Source organism: Zeugodacus cucurbitae, chromosome 5 (assembly GCF_028554725.1).
Source record: "Zeugodacus cucurbitae isolate PBARC_wt_2022May chromosome 5, idZeuCucr1.2, whole genome shotgun sequence".
Taxonomy (NCBI): domain Eukaryota; kingdom Metazoa; phylum Arthropoda; class Insecta; order Diptera; family Tephritidae; genus Zeugodacus; species Zeugodacus cucurbitae.
The window spans coordinates 31,655,789-31,682,310 of record NC_071670.1 but is presented as its reverse complement, the minus strand read 5'-3'; the positions used below and the strand labels follow the sequence as shown (position 1 = coordinate 31,682,310).

The window sequence follows — 26,522 nt, the reverse complement described above, 5'->3', positions numbered from 1 at the left end:
AAACTTGTTAAGCGAAAAGTGGCTTTTGATCACTCGCAGTGCATTCAGAGTTTGCGCGGAGTAAGCGGCTGCCGGGTTGCTACTTATCGAACATCAGCAATAAAATGGCTCGCGAAGTAATAAAATGGGCACTCTACACTTCCTTAAACGTACAAATGACTCTCCACTTACTTTCAATTATGAGGAGATCAATACTTTTCTGTTCGTGCTTAATCACCCTTTACGCAAAAAAATCAGCAATTTGTTTTCTATAACAAACGATTTATGTACAAGTATTGTTTACTGCTACATTCGAAGCAGCAATTTGGGGAGAAGACATTTGAAAATGAAAATAAAGAACACGTATGATATAACCTCTGATGTCTCGTTTGATTCTTATTGTGAGTTTTGATAGGTATCATTAGGTATACAAACTATTTTATACATCCAGTATAGCCGAACAAATCGAAGTCTACAGTCTGCAATGCGTGGACAATTAACTCTTTCAGACAGAGGTGACTGACATTAAGGTAGCAGTAGACAAATTGCTTCGAAGTGCGACCTCCTTTAGAGAGGTGTATATTCACTCCGCCAGTAGAGCGACAATACTGGATTTGGATTCGATGGCGGTACGAACTCCCTAAGCTGGTTAGGGAGTAGCTTCCAACTACTTCGGAATTCGACTTGTGTGGGTACCAGGACCAGTTTACAAGAGAAGGTACCCTAAAACATTGAAGTCGGTGTGGAAGCGGGTGGGTACTCCGTGGTCCACTTGCACTAGAGCGCTGTATTCACTGTCTGCGAGTGAGTTCACCAAACTATGGACAACAACCATAACCTGTGCAGTTGCGAGTTCTTGCTGGCCCGCGGTGGACCGAAAACGGTCCTTCCAGCTGTTGTCGCTTAGGGAGACTCATTTCGCAGCAAACATTAGTGTGCTTACTGGTCCCTGTACAATAGGCACACATGCGGTGAGATGAGAACTTTGCAACATATTGCTATAGTGAGAAAAATATCGAAATCAGATATTAACCTCGCCTACATCTAAGTTAATTTGAAATCTTTGAACGGTATAAATACTCTCTTTCCAAAGAATGTAAGAAGCAATGTTAATTTTAGTGGTAGGGATGATACAGTAGAACTCCATATGGATCATTCTCTATTTATTATTCTATTATGCTGAGATCCCTTTAGTTAAACAAATAATGATAAGGGTATATTCTCAAGGTCTTAATTTTAAACCATAGCGCACAAATTGTGATTTTTAACGCCAAAAATAATCGTTCAACCGCCCGTAGTGTCAAAGATAGATGTCTATTAATAAAATAAAATATGATTATGATTTATTGATGGGTGATTTGGGATTATGATTATTAAAATGTCTAATTGTTTATTATGGTATAGAACCATGTAAATGGCGTAGGTAAAACCTGGAAGTTAATATACACGATCATTAAATTCACTTGCCCTGAATAAATGTTTATTGCATCATAAAGTCATACTTAGTTAGTTGATGTGGCAATTTACTAAGTTAATTGTGTCGTGGCAGTTAGTTTATTGAAATGTTGTTGTCACAGCTATTATTGCCCGACAATTTTTTATCATTGCCCATGGCCCGTTGCAATTTAATTATTGCTCTAAAGTGAACACCAGTGGACCACGCCAATCGAATGACCTAAATTATTGCGTCCATCTACGTACACGAGCAGTCAGGCAGTCAACAGAGTCGCCGATCAACTGGACAAGAGCTATAACAATGGCTTTATACTGTATTGGCGCAAAGTTGGCGTAGAGCGCCTTCTGCCCAATGGACCTTAGCGGCAAAGCGTGGACATGCTCGCGCAAAGCAAAATTGCATGCTTTTAATTTTTAGTCCTTTGCCTGATTGCGAGCCGTGCTCGATGCAAATTAATCTCGCTGTGAGAGTTATTTTTCAGGTTGGCAAACGTGTCGTTGGTAGATGAATGGCTTTTGTAATGTCGTTTGGCGGCTCTATGTAAAACGGTTGCATTTTTGTTATTAGTGGTTGGAGGTGGATATTGGCAGAGTATTTGTAGTTAAAGCCCGTTGTGCGTTCTCCGTAATACACATCAAAGGGACATTGGCTTTTAAACGCTTGCCCGCCTTAAGTATACATATATATTCCCGGTAAAACTACACCCATGAAATGCAGGTCACCGGTGGTTTGCATTTAATTTCCTCAAGGATAGTATGTGGCCGTTCGCATTAATCATGGAATACACGTTGGCATGGTGGCACCGCAGCGAATAAATAGCGTATGCATACCGCTATGGTAATACAAAAGCACACATAGTGTAGAACAACAAATTGACTAGAATTTTATGCTTCACCGGTGTATTGCGGCAATTGAAGCTTGCGATAAGGTTGCAGAAGCGCCGGCGAGTTCGCAGCACTCATTTACAGTGGTAAAGAACAAAGTCGATTTTTTGTCTTTCTTAGTATAATAATTGTAACCAGTAGCTTGGTTGAGATTATTTAATTATATTTTTCGAATTCAATTTTATTTCTAAGAAATTTTATAATTTTTTAAATAAAACTTAACCTCAAAAACCTGCATACAAATTGTGCTTTTATATCACCGTTTACCACTGTATCAAGCAATTTGAATTTATCACCACATATTCCGTTTATGGTTGGTATTAACTTTATTTATTGTGTGCAAACATGTTTACTCGCAAAGGACTCATTAAATGTTTACGTTTGAACTGACACTTACGTGGTATTTTACACTATACTCGCGCTTTTGTTTTTATTAAATATGTAGTTTATTCAACTTTGTCATGTAGCCATTCAGAGAATTTCACACTTTGCGGTCAGTGTCCTAGCTGGTCAGTTGACCACGACACAATGGCCATTTTAATGACAAAGACATCTGCTTGCGGTTGGATGGGATATTAAACCACTATAACATTTAAATATGTACTTCAAGTGCGAGGTCTAAAGAAGAAGTTTGATATTTCTTCAGTTTATACTATTTACGTATATCGTAGGCTGTTATATATTAGAATTCTAATTTCATTGAAAAAAATTTAATGGTGACGACGTGATACAAACAGTTTTGCGCTCATGTCCCAAAGTTTGAATACTAACTTTACCGAACATTTCCCCAGATCAGCATCAAATTAAGCATAATTATTTGGAAGATACATTTTCAAAGCCCCCAGATACCAAATAGAAATATCAGAGTTCTTATTGAAATGAGAGGGTAATATTTGCCTAGTCATGTATACACACTTTACTTCAGGTTGGCTTTATTATTAACGAGTAATATCTTGAAAGTAAAGTCATATCTTAATATGACAAATTTTAAAGTAATATCTTTAAAGTAAAGTCATATATACACACTTTACTTCAGGTTGACTTTATTTTTAACGAGTAATATCTTTAAAGTAAAGGTCAATGAAACATTTTTCGTAAATCATATCTTCCATACAACTCAATCAAAGTCAATTAGTGCCATATAGTACATACTTAAATAGTAATATATTGTTTGACTTTCAACTAAATCATTTGCTTGAGGTTGAGGAAACTCGCTTATTTAATGAACGCCTTCCTTGTTTGTATTTGCACCATCATTAGTCTGCGTGCTTTCGCTAAATTAGTAGAGCAATGAATTTCGACTTCCCCAAATCAACAACGAACAACAATACAACTGCCAAAGAGCATTTCAAGCAAATAAAGGAACAAACAGACATTACGGCAAATAATGGCAGAAAACTTGGCGCATATTTAATTAGCACTTGAAATGAAACTTCAGCCTTCTAAGTGTTTCGAATTCAATAGCTCAAGTGCAGTTAAGCAAATGCGTCGATGCTTGCTTGCATTTTGCAAGTGCTCACTCGCTCGTCTAATTTAATTTCGCCACCAACGCCTGGGCAAATGAAATTGAATTGAATCGTGAGCAAAAGTGTAGACGTGCTTATGTAAATAATTGCTTCAGACGCGCACTAACAGCTGGTTGGGAAATACTCCACGCTTCAGCGGTTGCAAAGCGAATGAACAGATAGTGGTTAGTAACGGTAAAGAGTGAAGTGGCAAGTTGCTTTACGAAGTACGATTAAAATCATTTTACGTGGTAAATTTACACAATTATTTTTAAGATTTCAAAATATATTTTGAACTGTAGACTACATGTAGAGTTCAAGTGAATGTAATGCTCTTATATTTATTTATCATGAGAATTTATGGTTATGCACAAGTGACCCTTTCGACTTGTGTTAATTGAATTTTAATTCTAAGGAAGATCAATCCCAGATTCTAAGCGTCACATATTTTATATACTCTCGTGTAGTGTGCGGTAAGTTAAATTTTTCGATCTAAACTTGTCTCTTGTTTATCTATTATTCCCGTAACTTTAGTAACCTCGTTATATATGTGTTCTTGTATCACCAACTAGTTACTGTAAAAGTTTCCTTGACGAAAAATGCGCAATTATTCTGCATGATTTTCCACCTGCCATGTACATCTCCACTGTACAAAAAACTTCTTGCCTTATTCCACTTGTTAACTGTTAGCCTCTTCTGCTGTTTTGCTTTGTTCAAGATTCTTCAAGCAGTGCAATTGAAATCACGGGGCATGAAGTGCTCAACTTCTAAACTGCGAAACTCATATTCTATTAGACTTTGAGGTGAAAACGGAAGAAACTATTATCGTTTGTAAGCCATCTTTAGTGCTGGCTGGTTGAGTAATTGCACGATTTTATTTTCACATAGAACTAAGCTCAAATAATTGGATGCCTCATTTGTTTGTCTAGAGTTTTCCAAATATTTTGAAATTTTATAAAATGTGAAAGCTAACAAATATATTTAGATTTTCAATAACTTGCAAGTTCTAGGAAATAGTTTTTTTAATATTTATTATAAGTATATTATGTTACTTATACGCCACGTAGTGCAAACATTAATATATTCGTAAATCCAGATTTATTTTCAGTGCTCATAATTTTAAATTTTGTTTTAAATATGAATAAAACGAAGAAATATTCATGGGAAAAGTAAAACTGTCGCATTTGCCTAATCTACACAAGTGCGTATATACGCACCAAAGAATCAAAGTTTTTAAGTTTGACATTTAAATCTATGGTATTGAAATTCTTTATAAATTGGTTTACTATTTCCTAAAAATACACAAAATCTAGTTGTTTGCTTGTGGCTTAGGAAATGCTCTCACAAAAATTATGTTGCTGATAAACGTATAAAATCACAGTTAATATTTTTTAATTTTTTTTTAATCTAAGTAAGTAGTGTTATTCCGTGTAAATATTGCGTTTTTAGGTATGCTTTCCAACAATAAAAGTGGCAAATATATAATAATTTTCGATGCGAATTGAAAATAAATATTTAATGAGTGCGTCAAACTTTGAAACAGCACAAAGTGCTAAAAAGAGCTTATGAACTTTCGGAATGTTTTATGCAATATAATTTTGTTGTGAGGCTTTAAGTGTGCATCAATATATTTTGAAAAGGAAGGAAGTCAATGAAAAAGTCTGAAAGAAGCCTCAGCTGAATTTTATATATGTATATGCATAAGAATAATTATTACAAATGAGCAGGTATATTCTAAAATTTAACGGAATATAAGAAAAATTAATCTTAAAAATTACAGTTTTATTTTTTTTTAAATGATAAAGAAAATTAAATTAATAATTATGACAACAAAAATTGCATTAAGGAAAAATTTGACTTTTTTATATTATATTTATTTTTTAATTTTATATTCCCTTAATAATTATAATAAAAATCTTGCGTTTAGTACACATGTTTATACCGGCATGTGAGTGCTTTTCGTTCGATACGTATACGCCATGGCACACCAACTACCAACAGCGTAGGTAGTAAAACAGCATTGCTCATATTGTGACGAAGCGTATATGTCTTAAGTGACAGTTAGCAAATAAAATAGCTGTGCCACATTGTTTGTAAGGTATATTCCTGGGCACGTGTACTCATGTGAATCGTGCGAGGCGTTTTAATAACTGATTAGCCCATTAAATATTAAAATGTGTATGAGTGTGTGTGTTTAATGTTGGCACATGACATATTAATTTGTAAGACAAGAAGCCATTTGTGGAAAACTTTGGTAATTATACGAGTGTCACTTAGGAATTCGTGAATGGGAGAAAGTGGAAAAATATATTAATGTATGTGTAGTTTAAAACAACTTAGCTATATACATAAATCTTTTCAGATGCAAGATATTTGGCAAATATAGAGAATAACATTTTAAACTTTGCATTACAAGTAAAAGTTCTTCATAACACGGGGTCATTGCGACCTTCCATGTCAGCATCAGTTTTACTTTCCTTTTACATGCATTTTACATGTATGGCATTTTATCATGGAAAACGTTTTCGAATTGTTTAATTTTATTACGAAAATTCGCTCTATTTATTGTCAATATAATCGGCCTACTGCGCGTACTATTCGCAACACCATCATCCATCTTGAGACCCAGCATTCATTATTGGATAATATTCGACTGAAATTGAAGCTCGTGATGTCGGCGACATTTGGTTTCAACAAGACGGCGCCACTTCCCATACATCGCATCAATCAATTAATTTATTGAGAGAACACTTCGGTGGGGATATGTAAAGTCTAAAGTCTATGCGGACAATTTCAATTCAATTCAGGCCTTGGAGCAAAACATCACGTTACCAGTCGAAATGCTGGAACGAGTCAACGAAAATTGGACTCAATGGATGGAGCATCTGAGATGTAACCGCGGTAAACATTTGGAAGAGGTAATCTTTAAAAAATAAATGTCAAATATTGTTCTTTCGAATATAAAAATATATATGATATTTCGATAATAAATATTCCCCATTATATTCGAATTTTCTGTGTTTTTTTCTTTAAAAACGTCGAAATGGATCACCCTTCTTTAGAAACAATTCGCTAATTTGTATACTCTCGCAACTGGTTACATAGGGTATAATAGTTTTATTCACATAAGGCTTGTTTGTGTCATATAAAACTAGACGAGTAGATATAGAGTTACATATGTATATCAAACTGTTCAGGATGATAAAACCGGTTGAAATCTGGATGTCTGTCGCATATGATAATTTGAGTACCAATTGAGATATTTTGATGGAACTTGGTGAACATATTTCTTGGCACTATGGAGAGGTTGTTATTACAGATGAAGGAAATCAGATCATTACCACTCCCACAAAGTGGCTTTAACCGAAATGTTAAAACTGATCCACAAATAAAGTTATAAGGACCTCAATGCTCACGACCATTTCTCAGAAAATATGGGTAAATATGGCAAATATTCTACAGAAATTTAGAGGGAATTTAAATACATAATCTTGGATATAATATAGCTTGGTGGCGAAAATGGGTGAAATCGGTCTAGGAATTAACCCAGCCCCCATATACCATATACATATTATAAAAATTAGTTTTTAATTTATATACTTGTGTGTCTGCCAATATTGATTTCTCATAAACCCATTCGCATAAAAAAGCAATAAAAATTGTGAAACTGTGTTAAGGTTTTAAATACTTCAAATAAATGTGCGGTAATTGTGCAACAATGCTCGTGTATTTGCGGTGGTATTCTTTATTGTGCATGCAACGTGGCAATTAATATGCGATACTACTACAAATACAATAAAAGCGTGTATAAAATACTTGATACTTGAAAACATAAAAAAGTACCAGCAAAATTGCAATATTAAACGAGACTACTACATATAACAGTGCGTGCGAATGAATGAAGGTAATAAATTTATGTGTGTGCACGAGTAGGAATAAATAACAGCACTTAGCGTGCCCATACCAAAGCGTAGATCCTTGCGCCGATAGCCAGTACCCATGCCAGAGTGCGCTGATGATGCTCTTATACGTAGGATACGAGGTTGTGCCAAACGCTTGAAGCGCTGCAGCAGACTATCCACGTAGCCACGTGACGACGATGACGATTTGCACTTTTCAACAAAATGCAATGGGATTGCATTCAGGCGACTATTGTTAGCTGCAGACAAACGCAATGCATTATGCGACAGATTAGTAGTGAAAGTGGTTGTAGTTATGTCGGCTTTGGCAGACAATCCTTCAACAAGATTTTGCATTGAAGCTAACATTTTACCATTCCATTCATGTTTTTGTTTTAGTCGAGCATTTAGTATTAAGCAAGCGTATTTATAATATATTTTGTGTGTTTTCACAGTTGCATGATGTTAATGAGAGAGAAAAGAGAGTATAAGAAAGAAATTCGAAATATGGATGAATAAGCATTGAAAGCATTCGATTTAGGACTGTACATATGTATATGTATGTATATAGCTTGTGTATAAAATATGTTAATATGTTAATCCAGCTGTGAAAACATGTACAGAGATATAATACACATTGCTTACTTCAGTGCCATAACATTAGTTTATATAAGTAAAACTTTAGGATGAGTATACTCACATTTAACACGCAGCCAAGTGTAGGCGCTTTTCTCGCCCGCCTCGTTGCTGGCGAGACATTGAAACATAGCCGAATCCTGCAGCGTAAGTTTCTTGATGCTCAAGGAATTATCCTCCTGAAGTGAGTATCTGTAAAATCAATCAAACGTATATAAATTGCTCAGCTTATTTAAAATCGAATTTCATTAACTGTAGCTATAGGAGCTATAGGAGCATACTCTACTCGTACCACATAACTTTGTCTCCATTTTCTCATACTTACTTTCCATCATTCGTGTCGACAGATTCGGCATTTTTATACCATTTCACCACAGGCATCGGATCGCCAACGACGTCACAGGGCAGCGTAACCAAAGCACCGAATTCACCAAACGTCTCAGTGCGCATTTGTGTGAAGAACGTAGGCGGCTCCAACACCTCCACTTTGGCGCTGACAGTGACGGTATCATAGCCACCGCTACGTAATCGCACCTGACAAGTGTACTCGCCGGAATGTGTTAAATTGGCTGAAAGCAGTGACAGCGAACGATTCCAGGGATCATTCAAAGTATGCGGTACTCCCGCATTCTCGATAGGTATGCCATCCTTCAGCCACAGTGTCTCGAGTTCGTGTAATGGACGCGCATTCGCGATGCATTCCAAGACAGCCACTTGTTCGCCGCGTTTCACTTTCATATCTTGCGGGTGTACAACGATTTCAGGCGCTACTTCGACGTAGGGATCTCCACTTACATTCAGTTGTATGAATGCGCTGTTCTCCTCCTTGTCCAACTGTGTGTTTATTGCACGCGCACGATACGCTTTGCGATCATTCTCATCGGCGCTGAGTATAATTAATTGATTGGATTTGGTTTCGGCATATTTGATGTCATAGTTCAATGGGCCGTCAACTGTTTGCCACATTACCAGCGGTGGTGGTTGTGACTCGATAGGTGGCAAATCGAAAATGGCTGGATGCCCTGACGTCACTGTGAGATGTCCCAGTGTGGTGTTCTCGAAAATGCCCATATCTGAAAGAGCAATGGAAAAAATGAATGTAGAAGACGCAGTACATGTTATGCCGGAAACTAACATTTTCCAAATTAAGAAAATACTGTGATACTTAATAGTTTAGAAACACTTACATGCCACTTCGATGTCGATTTTCTCACTAAATATCGAGCCGGCATCGTTTTTCGCTATGCACTGATAGCTGCCGGCATCCTCGCGTCGCGTTTTCTGCAAACGATAATACTGACTGGAAGAGTAATCGGTGATTGGTATGCCATCCTTCAGCCAACGATACGTGGGTTGTGGGTATCCTGCAAATAAAATAAGCAAGAATTAAATATAAATTAGTGAATGAGAAGTCGAAATAAAATAGAGCAAATTTTGCAATTAATGGCGAAATGTCGAAAAAGGGAAACACGAAGCATTTCGTTAGTTAGTAAAATGCTTTGAGGACTTCCTTGTGCTCCTTAGTTTACCGTTTAGTTACATTCATCGCATTTCATTCGAAATTATTAAAGAATTCATAAAGATTTCCAGTGGATTATAGGTTGTCAATGAGTTCTAGTCAGCATTTAAATGGAACGAATCTAGCATGATCTGATATTAAGTACTATCAGAAATATGAAATCACTAAAGAATCATATGTATGTATTTGTAAACGAAGAATTTGATTTATTGAATGAGTTCAACTACAGTTGAACTTCCATAACTCGAACTCTTGAATTGACAATAGAAGTCAAATTTGATACAAATTACCTTCCGTAACTCAAAAGCCTATGGTGATTCGAGTTAGGGTAGTTCAACTGCATATTTGAATGGATATAAAGCGTTAATCAAGATCTTCATCCTTATGTTGCGTATATAAGTCTATACTCAAGAACCTGTTTGCACGAGATTTTGTCAACAAAATGGAAAAATCGGTTTCTATCTGGGTATTTTTTTCCACGGAATTGATTCATAAGTAAAAAATAGTCTTGCCTGTGTTTCGAAGTTAGTTTCCAAATCCAAATATTTGCTGTCGAATTTCGAAATATAGCTAAGTGGAAAGCCATTTTAATTAAAGTATTGAAATTACGAAAACTGGGGTCAAAATTTGAAAAAATTCAACAAATTAGATTCCAAAAAAAAAAAATAATTTGGTATTCAATTTCTTTCACATTTCTTCTCATTCAAAAATAGTAATTTTATCATTTTAGCTTTTTCTCCAGAAATTGTATAAAAACACACAAGGAAAAAGGTCGCTTATCCACATTCATACATTTGATCGATTATTTTTAGAAATATAAAAGTTTTTTTAATTTAACTATGATACCAGAAGCGGACATATGTATAAGTTGATCGACCATTGTTATACGTCATTGAAAAAATGGAAATGGTAACTTAAATCCATATTTTTGATTCAAATTTACGAAATTAATTTTGATTCATTCAAGATAAACAATGTGAAAATAAACGGCGTAATATTTAAATTCGCCCCTCAGTTTGTTTAAGAAAGTTTCAGACTTTATACCAACTATAATTGAAGTTGAAAAACTCACTGAATTGCCAGAACTGAAAACAATGTAAATCATTGATTATGCAAATTTTATAGATAATGTCTAATGCGTGTAGTTGGAAATATTCCAAGTTTGTCTTTCCACATTTTCAAAGCGTTCTGCTTGTTTGGCACTTGGTCAGATAAGGTGGACAGAAAACGTGGTAGACTTTTTTTATTTTAGGTAAAATTAAATTATTGTAAAATTTTCAATAAATACGAATCAAAGTGTACCCCTGTATTGTGGTTCGAATAGAAGGAGTAGTGGAGGGAAAAGCAAAGTTGTTACTTATATCCACATATATTTCTTAGATATTTTTTTTATTTTTGTCCTTACCGCGTCACATCAAAGCACAGTTAAATATTTGCACTACTCTCGAACGCACTTGGCACAAAGTAGACGCTTTTACCGGCAGTTACCACATCCCAACAGAGTCAAGTGCTTTCATCATATGTTGACATTTGGTACAAAAAGAGTGTCTGTACATAACTATTCACAATGTGTATATATTGTGTGTAGTCTACATTCTTAGTACTTAGTATATACGGGTGATCTAAATAGTAGTGTTTTTTCAATATCCAATTTTTGACAGATCAAGAGCTGAACACAAAGACGACGACACGACACGACGTAGCGACGGCTAATCACAAATGTCGCTTTGAAGCCAGCGTCTTGAACATTTTGAAGACGGCAGCGACATATCAAATAGCAATTTCATTGTTGCCGTACTGAAACCTTTCACTTCAATAAAATTTACATATTTAGTTTAAAGTGAAATTATTTGTGCAAAAAATGTAAAAAAAAAATTTATTTGTTTTAAATAATCGATTGCTATTATAAATTATATATCAAAGCTATTTTACGTTTCTGCTGGCAAAATAACGTCATACTTGTGAGAACTTTGAATAATTTTACATTTCACATGTTAGTGGCAGCTCTACAGCGGCCATTGTCGTTGGCAAAATTAGAAACATTTCTAATTTGGCGACAACGACAACTACAAGCCTGTTGTCGCGTAGTCGTGCTGTTGTCAAAAAATCTGTGCCCTTAAGAACGCGTGTATTTTAATATTTGACAGATGTCGCTCGTCGCTTGTCGTCTTCTATGTGTTCAACACATCACGCGTGTCAAGCTGTCATGTTATTTTTGTTCAGTATTGTTTTGAATTTCATCATGGAAAGACTTACGCTTGAACAACGTTTACAAATTGTTCAACTTTATTATTAAAATAGGCGCATTTGGAACGAAGGGCAACCATTTCATCCGACCATTTCAACCATTTCGTTCTCATGCCTGTGAGAACGTAACCGACATTTGTTGCTTGAAATTGAAGCTCATGATCTCAGCAACAGTTGGTTTGAACGAGACGGTGAGGATATGCAGGCCTTGGAGCAAAACATCATGCGTGTCATTCGCCAGTTAGCAGTCGAAACGCTCGAATTAGTTATCGAAAATTGAACTCAACGGATGTACCATTTGAGACGTAGCCGCGGCCAATATTTGAAAGAGATAATATTAAAAAAAAATAAATTGTTCTTTCGAATGATAATAAAAATTCCCCATTAAATATGAATTTTCTTGGTTTTTTCTTTAATAAAAGTAGGGAACCTCGAAACGGATCAGCCTTTAGTTCTGACACAAAGTACAAATTGAATCGGTTATAGACATCATTTATAGAATCTATAAAAGAGAGCAAGAACGTCGAAATAATGGAACAGTTTAGACTCGAACTACATATGTATATGCTTTCATAACGTCTACTTATAAACAAGTATGTATTATGTCAATGAATTTACAGACAGGTTAAAACCTTCGTATCAATTTTAACAAAAATATGTATTTTTAACGAAATACGATTTTATGATTTACTATAACTGGGGGGATGGGGTCATATGTAGAAGTTCACGCAAGTGAAGAAAGTTTCTGATGGCCATTCACTTGGGAGTGGCCAGGAACGATTCTTTTGCATATGACTCAAGCAGCTCACGACTTCCGGTTTTAGACCAAGTATCCCCTGGGTAGCTAACAGACATCCGTTTGGAGGCGAGCTAAAGTGAGAAGGCGAAGCCCGCTTGTGCGGTTGTGCGTAGGGCTTGGGACCCACCACACAAAAAAAATCTCCCCAATGAAAACAAACACCGAGCCTCGGATGAGAAACCCCCCTTTTGATGACGACCCCTGCAAACGTACTAAGGATCATGATTTGAGGGCATGCACCTGGAATGTCCGGACTCTTAATTGGGAAGGTGTCTCTGCCCAGCTGGTTGATGTCCTCATACAACTAAAGGCTGACATCACCGCCGCTCAAGAAGTGCGATGGACGGGACAAGGACGGAAGAAGGTGGGTCCTTGTGACATCTACTACAGCGGCCATATAAAGGAGCGCAAATTCGGTGTTGGATTTGTGGTGGGAGAGAGACTACGTCGCCGAGTCCTGGCATTCACCCCGATGGATGAACGTCTTGCCACAATCCGCATCAAAGCGAGGTTCTTCAACATATCGCTGATTTGCACCCACGCCCCAACGGAAGAGAAGGACGATGTGACCAAAGATGCTTTCTATGAGCGCCTAGAACGCACCTATGAGCGCTGCCCCCGCCACGATGTCAAAATCGTGCTTGGCGATTTTAACGCCAGGGTGGGTAAAGAAGGTGTCTTTGGCACAACAGTCGGAAAATTCAGCCTCCATGACGAAACATCGCCAAACGGCCTGAGGCTGATCGACTTCGCTGGGGCCCGAAATATGGTTGTCTGTAGTACCAGATTCCAGCATAAAAAAATTCATCAAGCAACGTGGCTGTCCCCTGATCGAAACACGCGCAATCAAATCGATCACGTTGTGATAGACGGAAGACATGTCTCCAGTGTTTTAGACGTGCGTACGCTCCGAGGACCAAACATTGACTCGGACCATTATCTAGTAGCAGCAAAGATACGCACTCGCCTCTGTGCAGCAAAGAACGCCCGTCAACAAACACAAGGAAGGTTCGACGTCGAAAAGCTGCAATCACAACCGACAGCCGAACGATTTTCTACTCGACTTGCACTCCTGCTCTCTGAGAGCACTCATCAGCATCTCGATATAAGGGAGCTGTGGAACGGCATCTCAAACTCATTGCATACCGCTGCAGCCGAAACAATTGGTCTCCGGCAACGCCAAAAAACCAGTTGGTACGATGAGAATTGTCGTTCCGCAGTGGAGAGAAAACAGACTGCCTACCTCGCAACGTTGCGATCGACAACAACACGTTCGGGGTGGGATAGATATCGAGAACTGAAGAGGGAAGCGAGACGCATTTGCAGACGTAAAAAGAAAGAGGCCGAAATGCGTGAGTATGAAAAGCTTGAAAAGCTGGCCGACATGGGTAATGCTCGAAAATTTTATGAAAAGATATGGCGATTAACAGAAGGTTTCAAGACCGGAGCATTATCATGTAGGGACCGAGAAGGTAATCTGGTAACGGATGTCCCAGTGTGCTCTGGGATTATGGAGGGAACACTTCTCCGACCTGCTCAATGGCAGTGAAAGTACCCGCTTGAAGAACAACAAAGCGGCGGGGGCCGATGAATTACCGGCCGAGCTATTCAAATACGGCGGCGAAGAACTGATAAGGTGCATGCATCAGCTTCTTTGTAGAATATGGTCGGAAGAAAGCATGCCTGACGATTGGAATCTTAGTGTGCTCTGCCCAATCCATAAGAAGGGAGACTCCACAATCTGCGCCAACTACCGTGGTATAAGTCTCCTCAATATCGCATATAAGGTTTTGTCGAGCGTATTGTGTGAAAGACTAAAGCCCACCGTCAACGAACTGATTGGACCTTATCAGTGTGGCTTTAGACCTGGAAAATCCACAATGGACCAGATATTCACCATGCGCCAAATCTTGGAAAAGACCCGAGAGAGAAGAATCGATACTCACCATATTTTATCGATTTTAAAGCTGCCTTCGATAGCACGAAAAGGAGCTGCCTTTATGCCGCGATGTCTGAAATTGGTATCCCTGCAAAACTAATACGGCTATGTAAGCTGACGTTGAGCAACACCAAAAGCTCCGTCAGGATCGGGAAGGACCTCTCCGAGCCGTTCGATACCAAACGAGGCTTCAGACAGGGTGACTCACTATCGTGCGACTTCTTCAATCTATTGCTGGAAAAAATAATACGAGCTGCAGAACTAAATAGAGAGGGTACAATCTTCTACAAGAGTGTACAGCTCCTGGCGTATGCCGATGATATTGATATCATCGGAAGCAACAACCGCGCCGTTTGTTCTGCGTTTTCCAGACTAGATAAAGAAGCGAAGCGTATGGGTCTGGTGGTGAATGAGGACAAGACGAAATATCTCCTGTCATCAAACAAACAGTCAGCGCACTCGCGTCTTGGCTCCCACGTAACTGTTGACAGTCATAACTTTGAAGTTGTAGATAATTTCGTTTATCTGGGAACCAGCATTAACAACACCAACAATGTCAGCCTTGAAATCCAACGCAGAATCACTCTTGCCAACAGGTGCTACTTTGGACTGAGTAGGCAATTGAAAAGTAAAGTCCTCTCTCGACGAACCAAAATCAAACTCTATAAGTCGCTCATTATTCCCGTCCTGATGTATGGCGCTGAAGCGTGGACGATGACAACATCCGATGAGACGACTCTTGGGGTTTTCGAGAGAAAGGTTTTGTGCAAGATTTATGGTCCTCTAAACATTGGCAACGGCGAATACCGCAGACGATGGAACGATGAGCTGTACGATTTATACGACGACATTGACATAGTTCAGCGAATAAAAAGACAGCGGCTACGCTGGCTAGGTCATGTTGTACGGATGGAAGAAAACACTCCAGCTCTGAAAGTATTCGATGCAGTACCCGCTGGAGGAAGCCGCGGAAGAGGACGACCTCCACTGGAAAGACCAAGTGCAAAGTGACCTGGCTTCACTTGGTGTTTCCAGTTGGCGCCAAAAAGCAAAAAGGAGGAATGAGTGGCGCGCTCTGGTGGATTCGGCTATAATCGCTTAATGCGGTTCCTACGCCAAATATATATATATATATATATATATATATCTGACATCAAAGACTATAAACTGATTATACCTTAAATGCATGGTGTACTATATAAGGTACATGCGATTTAAGGCAATTCGTAATTCGGTCAAATTAATCTGTATCGCAGTTTGGTGTACTTATAGGAGGAGTCATAGATGCTAACGAAGTGGTTGGAATTCTCTATATTGGGGCTGACCTTATGCTTATCTCCTAGCTTTTTGACAACATAATGTCACTAAATTTCTTTCAAGTTGAACATTTGCTTGAGAACTTGAGAATACCATGGATGCGAAAACTATGGTTTTGTGGCCCGACAATGTTTGATGAAACAACACTATCTTCTATAACCAATTGCTTTGAACAATTGTAGCTCTGTCTTACAAATTTATCCAGCACATGCCAAACAATTGACAAAAACAATTACAAAAACCAAGCAAAAGTAACAAAAACCAGTTTCTTAATAAGATATTTATTACACTCACTTTATCACATTTGCTCAGCAGTCTGTGGTGAACATACAGACTGCATTCCACAAACGAATGTGGTCACTTACTCATGCAACATCACGCTTCCAAGTATTCTTCACCTAACTATACAAAGAAAATGTTATGCTCTTGCCTGTGTGTTAGGTAGGTAAAGAGTGAACTCAACGCGAACGTATTCTTTTATGGCAAACAGAGTCTGGTGTTGCATGTTGCACGTATCGAGTATCATTTAAAGCATTTGTCAGAAACTAAATGAAAACTACCGCAGTCGCAGTGATGTTAACTATATTCGCAATAGTGATGGCATAAAGTTGAATAGGCGTGACATTTAGCAGCAGATGCTTCCTTGTTATACGCATAACATGAGAATTGCAAGATAACAGCAGCGGCAGTCATTTACCTGCAAGTGCCTTATCCTTAATCGCAACGGCAACAGAAGTGCATTGAGGTGAAATTAAGGCGAAGTGCAAACTTTTTCGGGATTAAAGCGGTCATAGAGGGAAGCAGGAAGAATACGACGGAAACTTGTGCAGCAGCTGAGCGCCTAATGCACTGACTTTTAAGAAACCCATTGAAAATTGTATTCGCCTCCAATGAAAAGAAATGGAAAATACTTTCAAAAAAAGAAATGAGAAATATAAAGTTATGCACAAAAGCTAAACGAACGCTTAAGCTAAAAAGTTGTGAAAATCACCAGGATGATGGCACACATAAAAGCAGTCAAGTATTGAGCAGCAACAGGAACGATGCGGCAACAGCAGAAGCAGTGGATAACTGCATACAGTAGCTTATATTTTATTCATGTCTTCATTAGGCAACTACAATGTGCGACCAAGTTGAGTTTAAACGTATAGTAAAACGTCTACGCGGCAAATACCTGTGCCATTCCCACCTGATCTTACTTACCTACATACATATATACACGGCTATTCCGGTGATACATAGTTGCAACTGGCCGCCGCCAGCTCTACATCGCAATCTATGGTAGTGAATAGTGCTCGTAGTAGAGTCTTTTGTGTAAAAAAGCCGGAAAGTATATGCATCGCAGAAAGATGCAGTAATTTGTATTTAAACTGTGAATAAAAATAAAGTAGAACGGGCAGAAGACATGCTAATGAACTGCGCAGTAAAAATTTAGTGTGTTGGGTTATTGTATTATATAAATATGTGCGTGAGAAGTTTCAAATACTTAATTTACTACTTCATAAGTTGAACGACAGATTAAACCTAATTTCGGAGAAACTTTATTCAGGAGATAAATAAAAAAATATAAATTTGCATTACACTTTAGTAGTTTATCAAATGATGAGGAAATTGATATTATATTTCGATACTTTAATGAGTGAAATATTTCAACTGTTTTTTCCACGTATTATCCAATCAATGACTAATCAGTTCATAATATTTATATATACAAAGAAAAGACAGACGTCCACTTAGCAATAACAATCCAAGCTGATACAGTTTTAGTTCAGAAATGTTATTCAGTTAGTTCTTAATTTGTCATTAACACTTAACTTATAAGTATGCATATCTTTGCTCGATATCATTATTGTCTAATAATTAACTCGCCTTGTGAACGATAAAGTGATAATGAAGTATATAAGCTCACCATACATACGATTTATAGGGATGTGTTCTTTACATATTTCAGCGAATTGATTTTAATAATATAGTATACTTTTCTATGTACAGAAAAACCTCTCCTAACGGACACCTCCCTTGAGGGGACACTTTTTCATGAACCAAATTAATTTTTTAAAACAAATCGCACTCTCTTAGGTGGTTTCATAGCATTTTACAAAACCAAATTAATTTAATACATTAAAATTATAATTGAGAAACCAGGTTTTGCCTTTCGCACAGCCGGCTACTCGATCAATCATAAGCTGTTATTAGGTCTACAACTTTGCTTCCGCCGTTTTCCAATAGATGTCTCTAGGGTCCAGCACTGGTCGATTAAATCGATTTTCTTTTTATATCGATTTTTTACATTTGTGTCAACATTAACCTAACAAAATATTTGTAGAGATCTGTTTGCATCCCAGACTTATTCTCAACTGAAAATGTCACTTTTTGAGCCGAATTCTCGACAATTGCGGGAAATTTTGCTTTTATTCTTTAGTTCCAAGAAAAGTGCGGCTGAGGCTCATCGACATTTGTAACCGATTTTATACAAAAAAAAACTTAAATTAAAAATTAAACGGCGGAAGCAAAGTTGTAGACCAATATATATTTTTAGTTTAAAAACTTGCTTTGTATGCTATTAAAAATTAATGTTGTAAAATAAGATTTTTTATGGTAAAGCGATCTAAATCAGCGCTTTAATCGAGCAAAGGTCGGTAATTAAATCTTGAGTGAGTGAGTGAAAAGGATACAAACAAAACCAAAACAACTAAAAAAAACTCGGCTAAAATTAGTTTTTAGTTGGTAATACAATTCACATTTTTTCTACTCTCCTGTTGCACAGAATATAATTGTTGTTGTTCATTTAACGGCTTTTTTTGTACTATAAATCAAGCTCTAGTGAATATATACATTGGAATAGGACTTCTTACTAATACTGTAAGGGTGTGATGCCACTTATTAAAGAATATTCGAAATGGTACCATAGGTTAGGTTAGGTTACTCTGGCAGGCTATAACGCCACACATAGACCAGTTTTGGTCCTTTGTGAAACCAGATGGAGTGCCGTCACTTGGTTAATGAGGAGTAGTCATCCTTTAGGATGCCAGCGCTTGTTGCGAATTTCAAAAGGCTTTGTGGCTTTACCAACGAAATCTCTTCCAGATTAACGTAGTGTGCAGCTCCCAAATGCTGAAGCCATTGTCTTGATAATGCAGAACATTCACAGAAAAGGTGCTCCATTGTTTCTCTGGTGCCTTGCTCTTGACATTTCCTGCAGTCTTCACGATCTATCAGCCCCATCTTGTAGGCGTGCGCCGCCACAAGACAGTGACCAGTGAGTATGCCGATCATATTCCTACATTTGCTTCTATCGAGCGCCAATAGAAATTTCGAGTACTTCTTATCTACCGCCTTGCACATAACTTTTGCTGTTTTGCATCCCGGTATAATGGTACCATAACTGCGTAAGGATTCTCATACCCAAAAATAGGATCTGTGGTCATTTTAATGAAAATATCGGTGAATCTCTCTGATATCATAGTTAATGTGTGAGATATCTTAGCAAAATGGAGTGAGTGAATAATCTTGTATATAAAGTAGTTTCTTGATGAAAAAGGAAAAACTCCGTTTAGGAATTTCTGCAGCTCCCTCATGTTGGGTATTGGACCAAACTATTTTTTCCGGGAGAGTGAAATTATTCTCCTCGCTGCGAAGTTAGCCTCCAAAATTTTAAAAATATTGGTATGATTATTTCAACTATAAACTACCATATGAGTATATACATATGTATGTATTTGTGCGTAATTTTAGTATAAATATTGCAAAGGTATTAGTTAAGTAGCAATTTCATAATCCTATTAAAACATGTCTAGAGGAGAAAAGGTTAAAACACTAAGATGCTAACATGTGACATATGTTTCCTTTAAACTGATATTCAAGAAATAGCATGGTATTAAAGGATTTGCTAACGGTATATAAGTGGTGGTGGTAAAGCCAATTGTGGTAAAAATATGAAAATTCTAAAAAAAAATATTTAAAAAAATGCCACCAAATTCGCTTTTACAGAATCTATATTAAATAATTTTTCCTGTCTTAGTTTAAATTTTTTGTTTTAGAATATATTATATTAAACATTTATAATCAGCTACAAATCACTACAATCACTGAATTGAATCTACATTTTACAAAACGCTCTACTGTGTACCTCTATGTTTTACTAAGTATATACAGTCATGTAGATAACGAAAGTAATCAAAAATGGATATCGAATGTCGAAAGGGCGCAAAGTACAACCACAAAGAATAAGACGGTAAATGACTAAGAAGCTTTCGCAATGAAATGTGGGTGGCCACTTGAAACTCATATTCTGAGAAACAGTGAGAAAGAAGAAAGAACGAAGAACGAAAATTAAGAGACAGCATGTATCGAACAGTTACAGGAAGCCACATAAAAAGTTATTGTTTTTCTGTTCATTTCACTATCCGAAGAACAATGTTGCTTGTCGAATATGGTTGAGTGGCTTATCCTTAAGCACTTAGCGACAATGAAACGGTAAAGTAGTAAGATGAATAAGCTACAATGACTATCGATTCGCAATGCAAGACTATAAGTAGGCTGATAGCTGGTAGCGCTTTTAACGGATCACTTCGTTGCCGAATTTCCAATAAACGACCGTCGGTTCGGTCAACTGAATTTTGGTCACTTTAATGGCTGAAGCCAGTTGTTAATGCCGGAGCGCAGGTTACCTTTAGCTACGACCAATCACAAGGGAATTCTTTCAAAACGGGAACAAGGTTTTGCTGATGGCGTAGCGTAAACGAAAGAAAGGAAGGGAATATTGAACCAAATAATATTTATGAAGCATTTCCATAGGCTTTAAAAGAAGTTTGCCGTTTAAGCCTTTTTGTTGGTATTACATATTTATGTCAGTTTCGTAAAATATTGATGTATTGTGTATAAAAAATGGGCTGTACTTACCTAAGGCATGACACTGTAGAATTTTCGTGCGACCTTCACTCACTATCGAACCTGATGACGAAGGTTGTGTGGTAAAGCGTGGCGCTTGCAGTTGTGGGCCATCTAAAACATAAAAAATAAATAAAAATTAATTAAAAATTTATTTATTCGTAATTTCTTTGGTACTGAAAAGGGTATAAGAATTTTTTTAACAATAAGAGTAGAACGAAAATACTTTCGTGTTTAAAATATTTTATTTACAAAAATTTATGTGTAAACACGTGAAGAAACTAATTTTTTTTTGATTTGGGGTTGTAAATTTTATTGCTGGTGAAAACAAATATTTTGAGCTACAGTAAGACTTCAAATTGGAGGTATTGGAGTGTTATATTGGAATTGATATTATTATATCATTATATTGAAATATGGGTTTTTATACAATTAAATATCACGCTTCGTAGGGCATACGAAGAAACTTTAATTTTATCATTTAAAATTCTGAGAAATATCAAAAAGTCAAAATTGGTACATAAAAATTAATTGTAATACATTAAATTATTCCACGACGGTTTCGTATGAAATTTGTGTCACAAGCAATGAAAAATAAATAACCTAATAATAAGAAATGTAAATGAAAGGAGGCATAAGGAAACCATTTATGTATATATAATTAAATGCATGCATAATAACATTACGATATCATCGAATGAAACTTAATCCAAAACTGCAAGGGCTGTTAGTTTTAGCAACCAGGCGACGAATGTTGAAATTGACGCATGCGTGCCGTCGCACGTTACAAAAAGTTGTCTTACGTTACCTAACCGCAGTGCAAAAGGCTTGCAGCGTTCAAACGCTGAACAAGCTACCAGAGAAAACATACATATATACGTATATATAAAGGGTGTTTCGATAAGTGGTTATAATAGCAATATCTTAGGCATGAGATGTACTAGACAAGACGCTGTAAACGTTTTCAAATAAGAACGCGGCAAAGACTATCAACATCGCCAAAAAACCAATTGGAAACCCTTGTACTTTATTCATAAAATAAAAGCACCTAAGCACTGTGTATAGTTTTAAGTAAAGCAGCTGAAGTAAACAACGTGCAATCAACTGTAAAGGGACATGCACAGTGGCACCATTGTTGCAGAACACTCGTGAGTATCTCTGCTGCATCAACTAAATATGTTCTTAAAGAAAATGCGTCAGCTGCACGCGCTTCCAATTTAACGCTTGTATTATCTTACATTATAAGAGTACACATTAGATGAGAATTAAGAATGTACATACATACATAATGCTTACAAGATGTACATATGTAGAACGGGGCTGATGCTGCTCCATTTATTTCAATATCTTTACTTCACTTTACTTCGTGGGTAAAATCTCCTTGTGATTCCCATAACACGCAAATCGTTTACATTGTAAGCATTTTATCGCAATGAAAGTGGCACAGATAAGATATTTATTTTTATAGAGTTTATTGTTCATACAAAAGATGAAGTATTTGCTAAACAACAAATACATATGTACATATATAAGAAATAATTCAACGTCTTTGAATATGCATTTTCTGAGAAATATCATCTAAAGAGATGATGGTTATTATAAGTAATTTTTCCGTAATTTTAGACGTTAATCAGTTATTATTGTCGATATTTTAATTGAAAAAAAAACTCAAATCAATGAGTCTGCAAGAGAAAAAATGAATTCCTATTTGTGTTGTGAAGAATTGTTCGGATGTTTGCCACAGTTGCAATGTGCAGTTTCCATAGTATTGTTGTATTTCTTGTTTCATTATCGGATAAGGTGATACGAGTACGCGTACAAAGCGTGCCCATGTCACATTTCAAGGGATTTGTATAAAATATGTTCAGTGATACTTATGGGATGGCGAACAGCAACCACATTATTAACTGCAATTTAAATTCAAGATTTGTCAAGTGATTTTATTTAGCTATAAATTTAAGCACGTGGAACAAACGGTATCCCTGTAGGAAACATAAAGTATAATTCCATATTTTTCTGTCGTTATTCATTGAAGATATGAAGAAGATTAGCTAAAATTGGTAATGAATTATAGCTGGATCACATATTTAATATTGATAATAAGCTTGTATAAAGCATGTTCTTCAATGTGGAATGAATAAATACTATATATTAATAATGGAAATTGAAGATTCTAATATTTATAGACTATTAGAGACTTTACAGTACAATTTGTGATTGATTAATACATAAGGCATATCACTGAATGAAGAAAAAAAAAACAAATAATACTTTTTTCCTACAGGATATTTGAATAAATTTACTTCAGGTGTGCCAGTAAAGTACATATATATGCAGCGAGGTTTAATGCCTAAAATTTCGTGAGAACACGCCTTATCATCATTGCAGCAGGCGACATATTTTCTTGAAATGAAAAATATAAATTTGGGGAAATTTTCATTGAGGATGGTGTAAGCATGAAATACCTACTTAAGAGGATTATAGTCACACCCTGCTCGACGAGCTACCCCAAATCGTGTAACAATTGAAAACCAAATAATTCTACTTAGAGCACTCACGCTTTCGCTTACTCTGAAGCTCTTAACATCATTTTGTGGTTTCGACATACCCATTCATGTCGTGGTACTCCGTATTCATTAACATAAAAATAGTTTACTTCAAAGTTCAAATCTAAAAAACTCCAAAGTATACTTAGTTTGTGTGGTATGCACAAGATATAGACCACGTTGAGTAACTTGAATTTTTTTCCGGTCCTATTTTTTGGTTTTATTATATATTTAAATATATTAATTTATAAAAAAAACCTATTATTAAATTGTATTGCATCAGAATGAATGGAATACATAAATGTTCCGTTTAGCTAATATTTACATATTAGAAAGTTATAAGTCTTAAGAACCTGAGATAAACGTAATTTACGTGAGATTATTTTCACTGTAATTAAATTGAAGAACTTCGAGATTCACTTGTAGAAATCCAATAATCTAAATATATTACCAACGCCCATTCGTAAAAGGATTTAGCAAATAGGTAGGCGAACAATTTTATACGAATGTAACGGTCATATATATTGGAAAACAATAACCCAAATAACAAATTGTTAAATTGCGGAAACAATTAAGCGGTCATAAAAAAATAATTGCAATTGGAACATCCCATCTGGTTTGCTGGTTTCTGTTTGTTTCGGGGTTGGTGATGGTCTATGTCAATGTATCCTAAGTAATTTATGTACTTGCTATGGTTAGCTTGTGGTTTTCCAGCCTATATCGGACACTAACCTAACCACAATTGTAGTCTTCCTTGACGAATTTGTTTGAAACCTATAAATTGTGCATTAATATACATTTATAAAAGAAATTCAAGAACTGATGTGATATTGGAAAATATAATATTTACAGTTACATTGGACAAATTTACAGTGAGTTTTTGAATATTTGACACTTTAAACGTGTGAGAACCGCAATGTTAAAATACTTGGATATTAAATTAATACGGCCACTTTATCAAAATAACACAAAACTACTAGAAGTAATATTAAAGTTTAAATATGATAATTATTAATTTAATTATTTTCAGCTATAATTTATAGCACTAAAAGCTGTGATTAATTTTGCAGGTAACATCATTAAAAATGTGCCCTTGATTTTGTATGTTCTTCACAATTCACAGTATAAAAATTGTTTTATAAATTTCCACTAATTTCAAAGAAATACTTTCCATACAAACTAACAAAATGTTATATGTTTGGTAAATAGGATTTTTTGCATTCGATAATGATAACTTTTAAATATACACCTTCGCATTCACAATTCAAAGCTAAACCATCGTAAATCTAAAAATCTAAATGTGGCCGGTAGTTACGTAAGGCCATTCTGGGGAAAAAAGTAGTGTATATAATATAATAGGTGGTAAAATGTAATTTAGAGGAAGAAGAGGATAACGCCGATTAAAAATTGTATGTGTCATTCATATAAGCACGTAACTCAAAAATATATATGTATAATTGCTGGGAATTAACTTTTCATGGCAATAATCAAGTCATATATGGACATACACACAGCCAGAGGTAGACTTTATAAATCAATAATACTTCACGAACTTTGCATTCGTCGTCTTCTGCAGTCTGCAGACAGTCTGCGATGCACCCATACCCTTCATTGTTTGTGATAGACACTTTGTATGCTCCTCCATGATTCTATGGCCGCATTTGCAATTGTGTATATTTCTTATATTCGTGCCAAGAATTTAAAGTCGTGTGAAATTCAGTTTGTTCTGAGGCATCGAAAAAACGATCAAGTTTTTGATAGTAGTAGTATTGGCTACGTATACCTGCTTCCCTCTGTTTTGTTAACTACTTTTTATTTAAATTTGCTTCGCTAACTTTGTATGTAGTTAAAAGAGCAGTCACTGCTGTAACATAGAACTATGTAGTGTAGCGCCAGTAGCTGAATCGTTCGTTCGATTTGCATTGTTACATGTGTTTGAATTAATCCTTCTTTTAAATCTTTCTCGAAACTGATTTCAAATGGGAGAGAAAGAATCCCACACGCACCACGAATAAATGTGTTGACGCTTTGGAATCTTTTGGCTGAAAAACGAATCGAAAGAAAATCTTTTTCAACCAATGATTTTGCCATGAGTAGTTGAACTAAACTAGGCAATGGTGCAATAATTGCTGGCGTATTCTTCGCTTAACAAATAGCCTCACAAAAAGAAGTATTGAGGAATAAAATGGTGATCACTTAACGTCGGAACTTTTTTTTTTAATTGGCTTACTGTAATCTTCACAACTTATAAGCTTCTTTGGTGCGATCACATGGAATTTTGCATTAATTACATATAGGCAGCATTATAATATGGAAATACATTTTATAACTTTTCTTTATTATTTTCGCGCCGTGATATGCAAACATTCTTTAGTGGTTTGCATTCCGCTGGAATTTTAAGTAGTGAAATATGTTCAATACATACAACAATATATATATATATATATATGTACTTATGCTAGTATTTGTAATATGTAGACGAGACAAATGCAACCTGTTTGCTTATTCATGTCTCATGCCCATACAATTATTTTTCAAAATGCCTTCCCATAAAATAATTATTAAGTGTCCGATAACCAATATTGCAAGTAAATATTAATACTAATTCTTCGTAGACATGGTACATACATAAGCAGTATATTTGTATGAGTCCAACTGCATATTTATCAACAGCTAAAGGAATTAGTAATTGATTACTTCCGGTAAATCCCATTACTTTTCAGGCACAAAGTAATATATACTTATTCATATACTTCAAAATTGTGGTGAGCTGCTAATAGTAATGAACTGAAGTTAAAAGTCGCCGGTTTAATAATTTGCTTGGCAATGGTAATTTTAAAATTTAACGGTTTTATTTTTTTAAGAATTCTAATTACCAATTCTGTACATACCATATATGTATACAT

General features: G+C 36.0%; 1 protein-coding gene across 11 annotated transcripts in view; it reads right to left on the bottom strand.

Moving 5' to 3' along the window:
- Positions 1-26,522, bottom strand: part of LOC105219563 (protein sidekick) — an 80,068-nt gene that overhangs the window by 25,365 nt on the left and 28,181 nt on the right. For 7 of the 11 annotated variants that reach the window (XM_054230593.1, XM_054230587.1, XM_054230588.1 and 4 more), the window contains exons 2-6: positions 21,083-21,184; positions 9,547-9,723; positions 8,685-9,432; positions 8,424-8,551; positions 7,789-8,085 (exon numbers count right to left, since the gene is read on the bottom strand). In XM_054230593.1, the coding sequence (XP_054086568.1) occupies positions 7,789-8,085; positions 8,424-8,551; positions 8,685-9,432; positions 9,547-9,723; positions 21,083-21,184 (1,452 nt within the window). The remainder of the gene's footprint in view (positions 1-7,788; positions 8,086-8,423; positions 8,552-8,684; positions 9,433-9,546; positions 9,724-21,082; positions 21,185-26,522) is intronic. The other 4 variants (XM_054230594.1, XM_054230595.1, XM_054230596.1 and 1 more) reach the window with 1 other exon arrangement.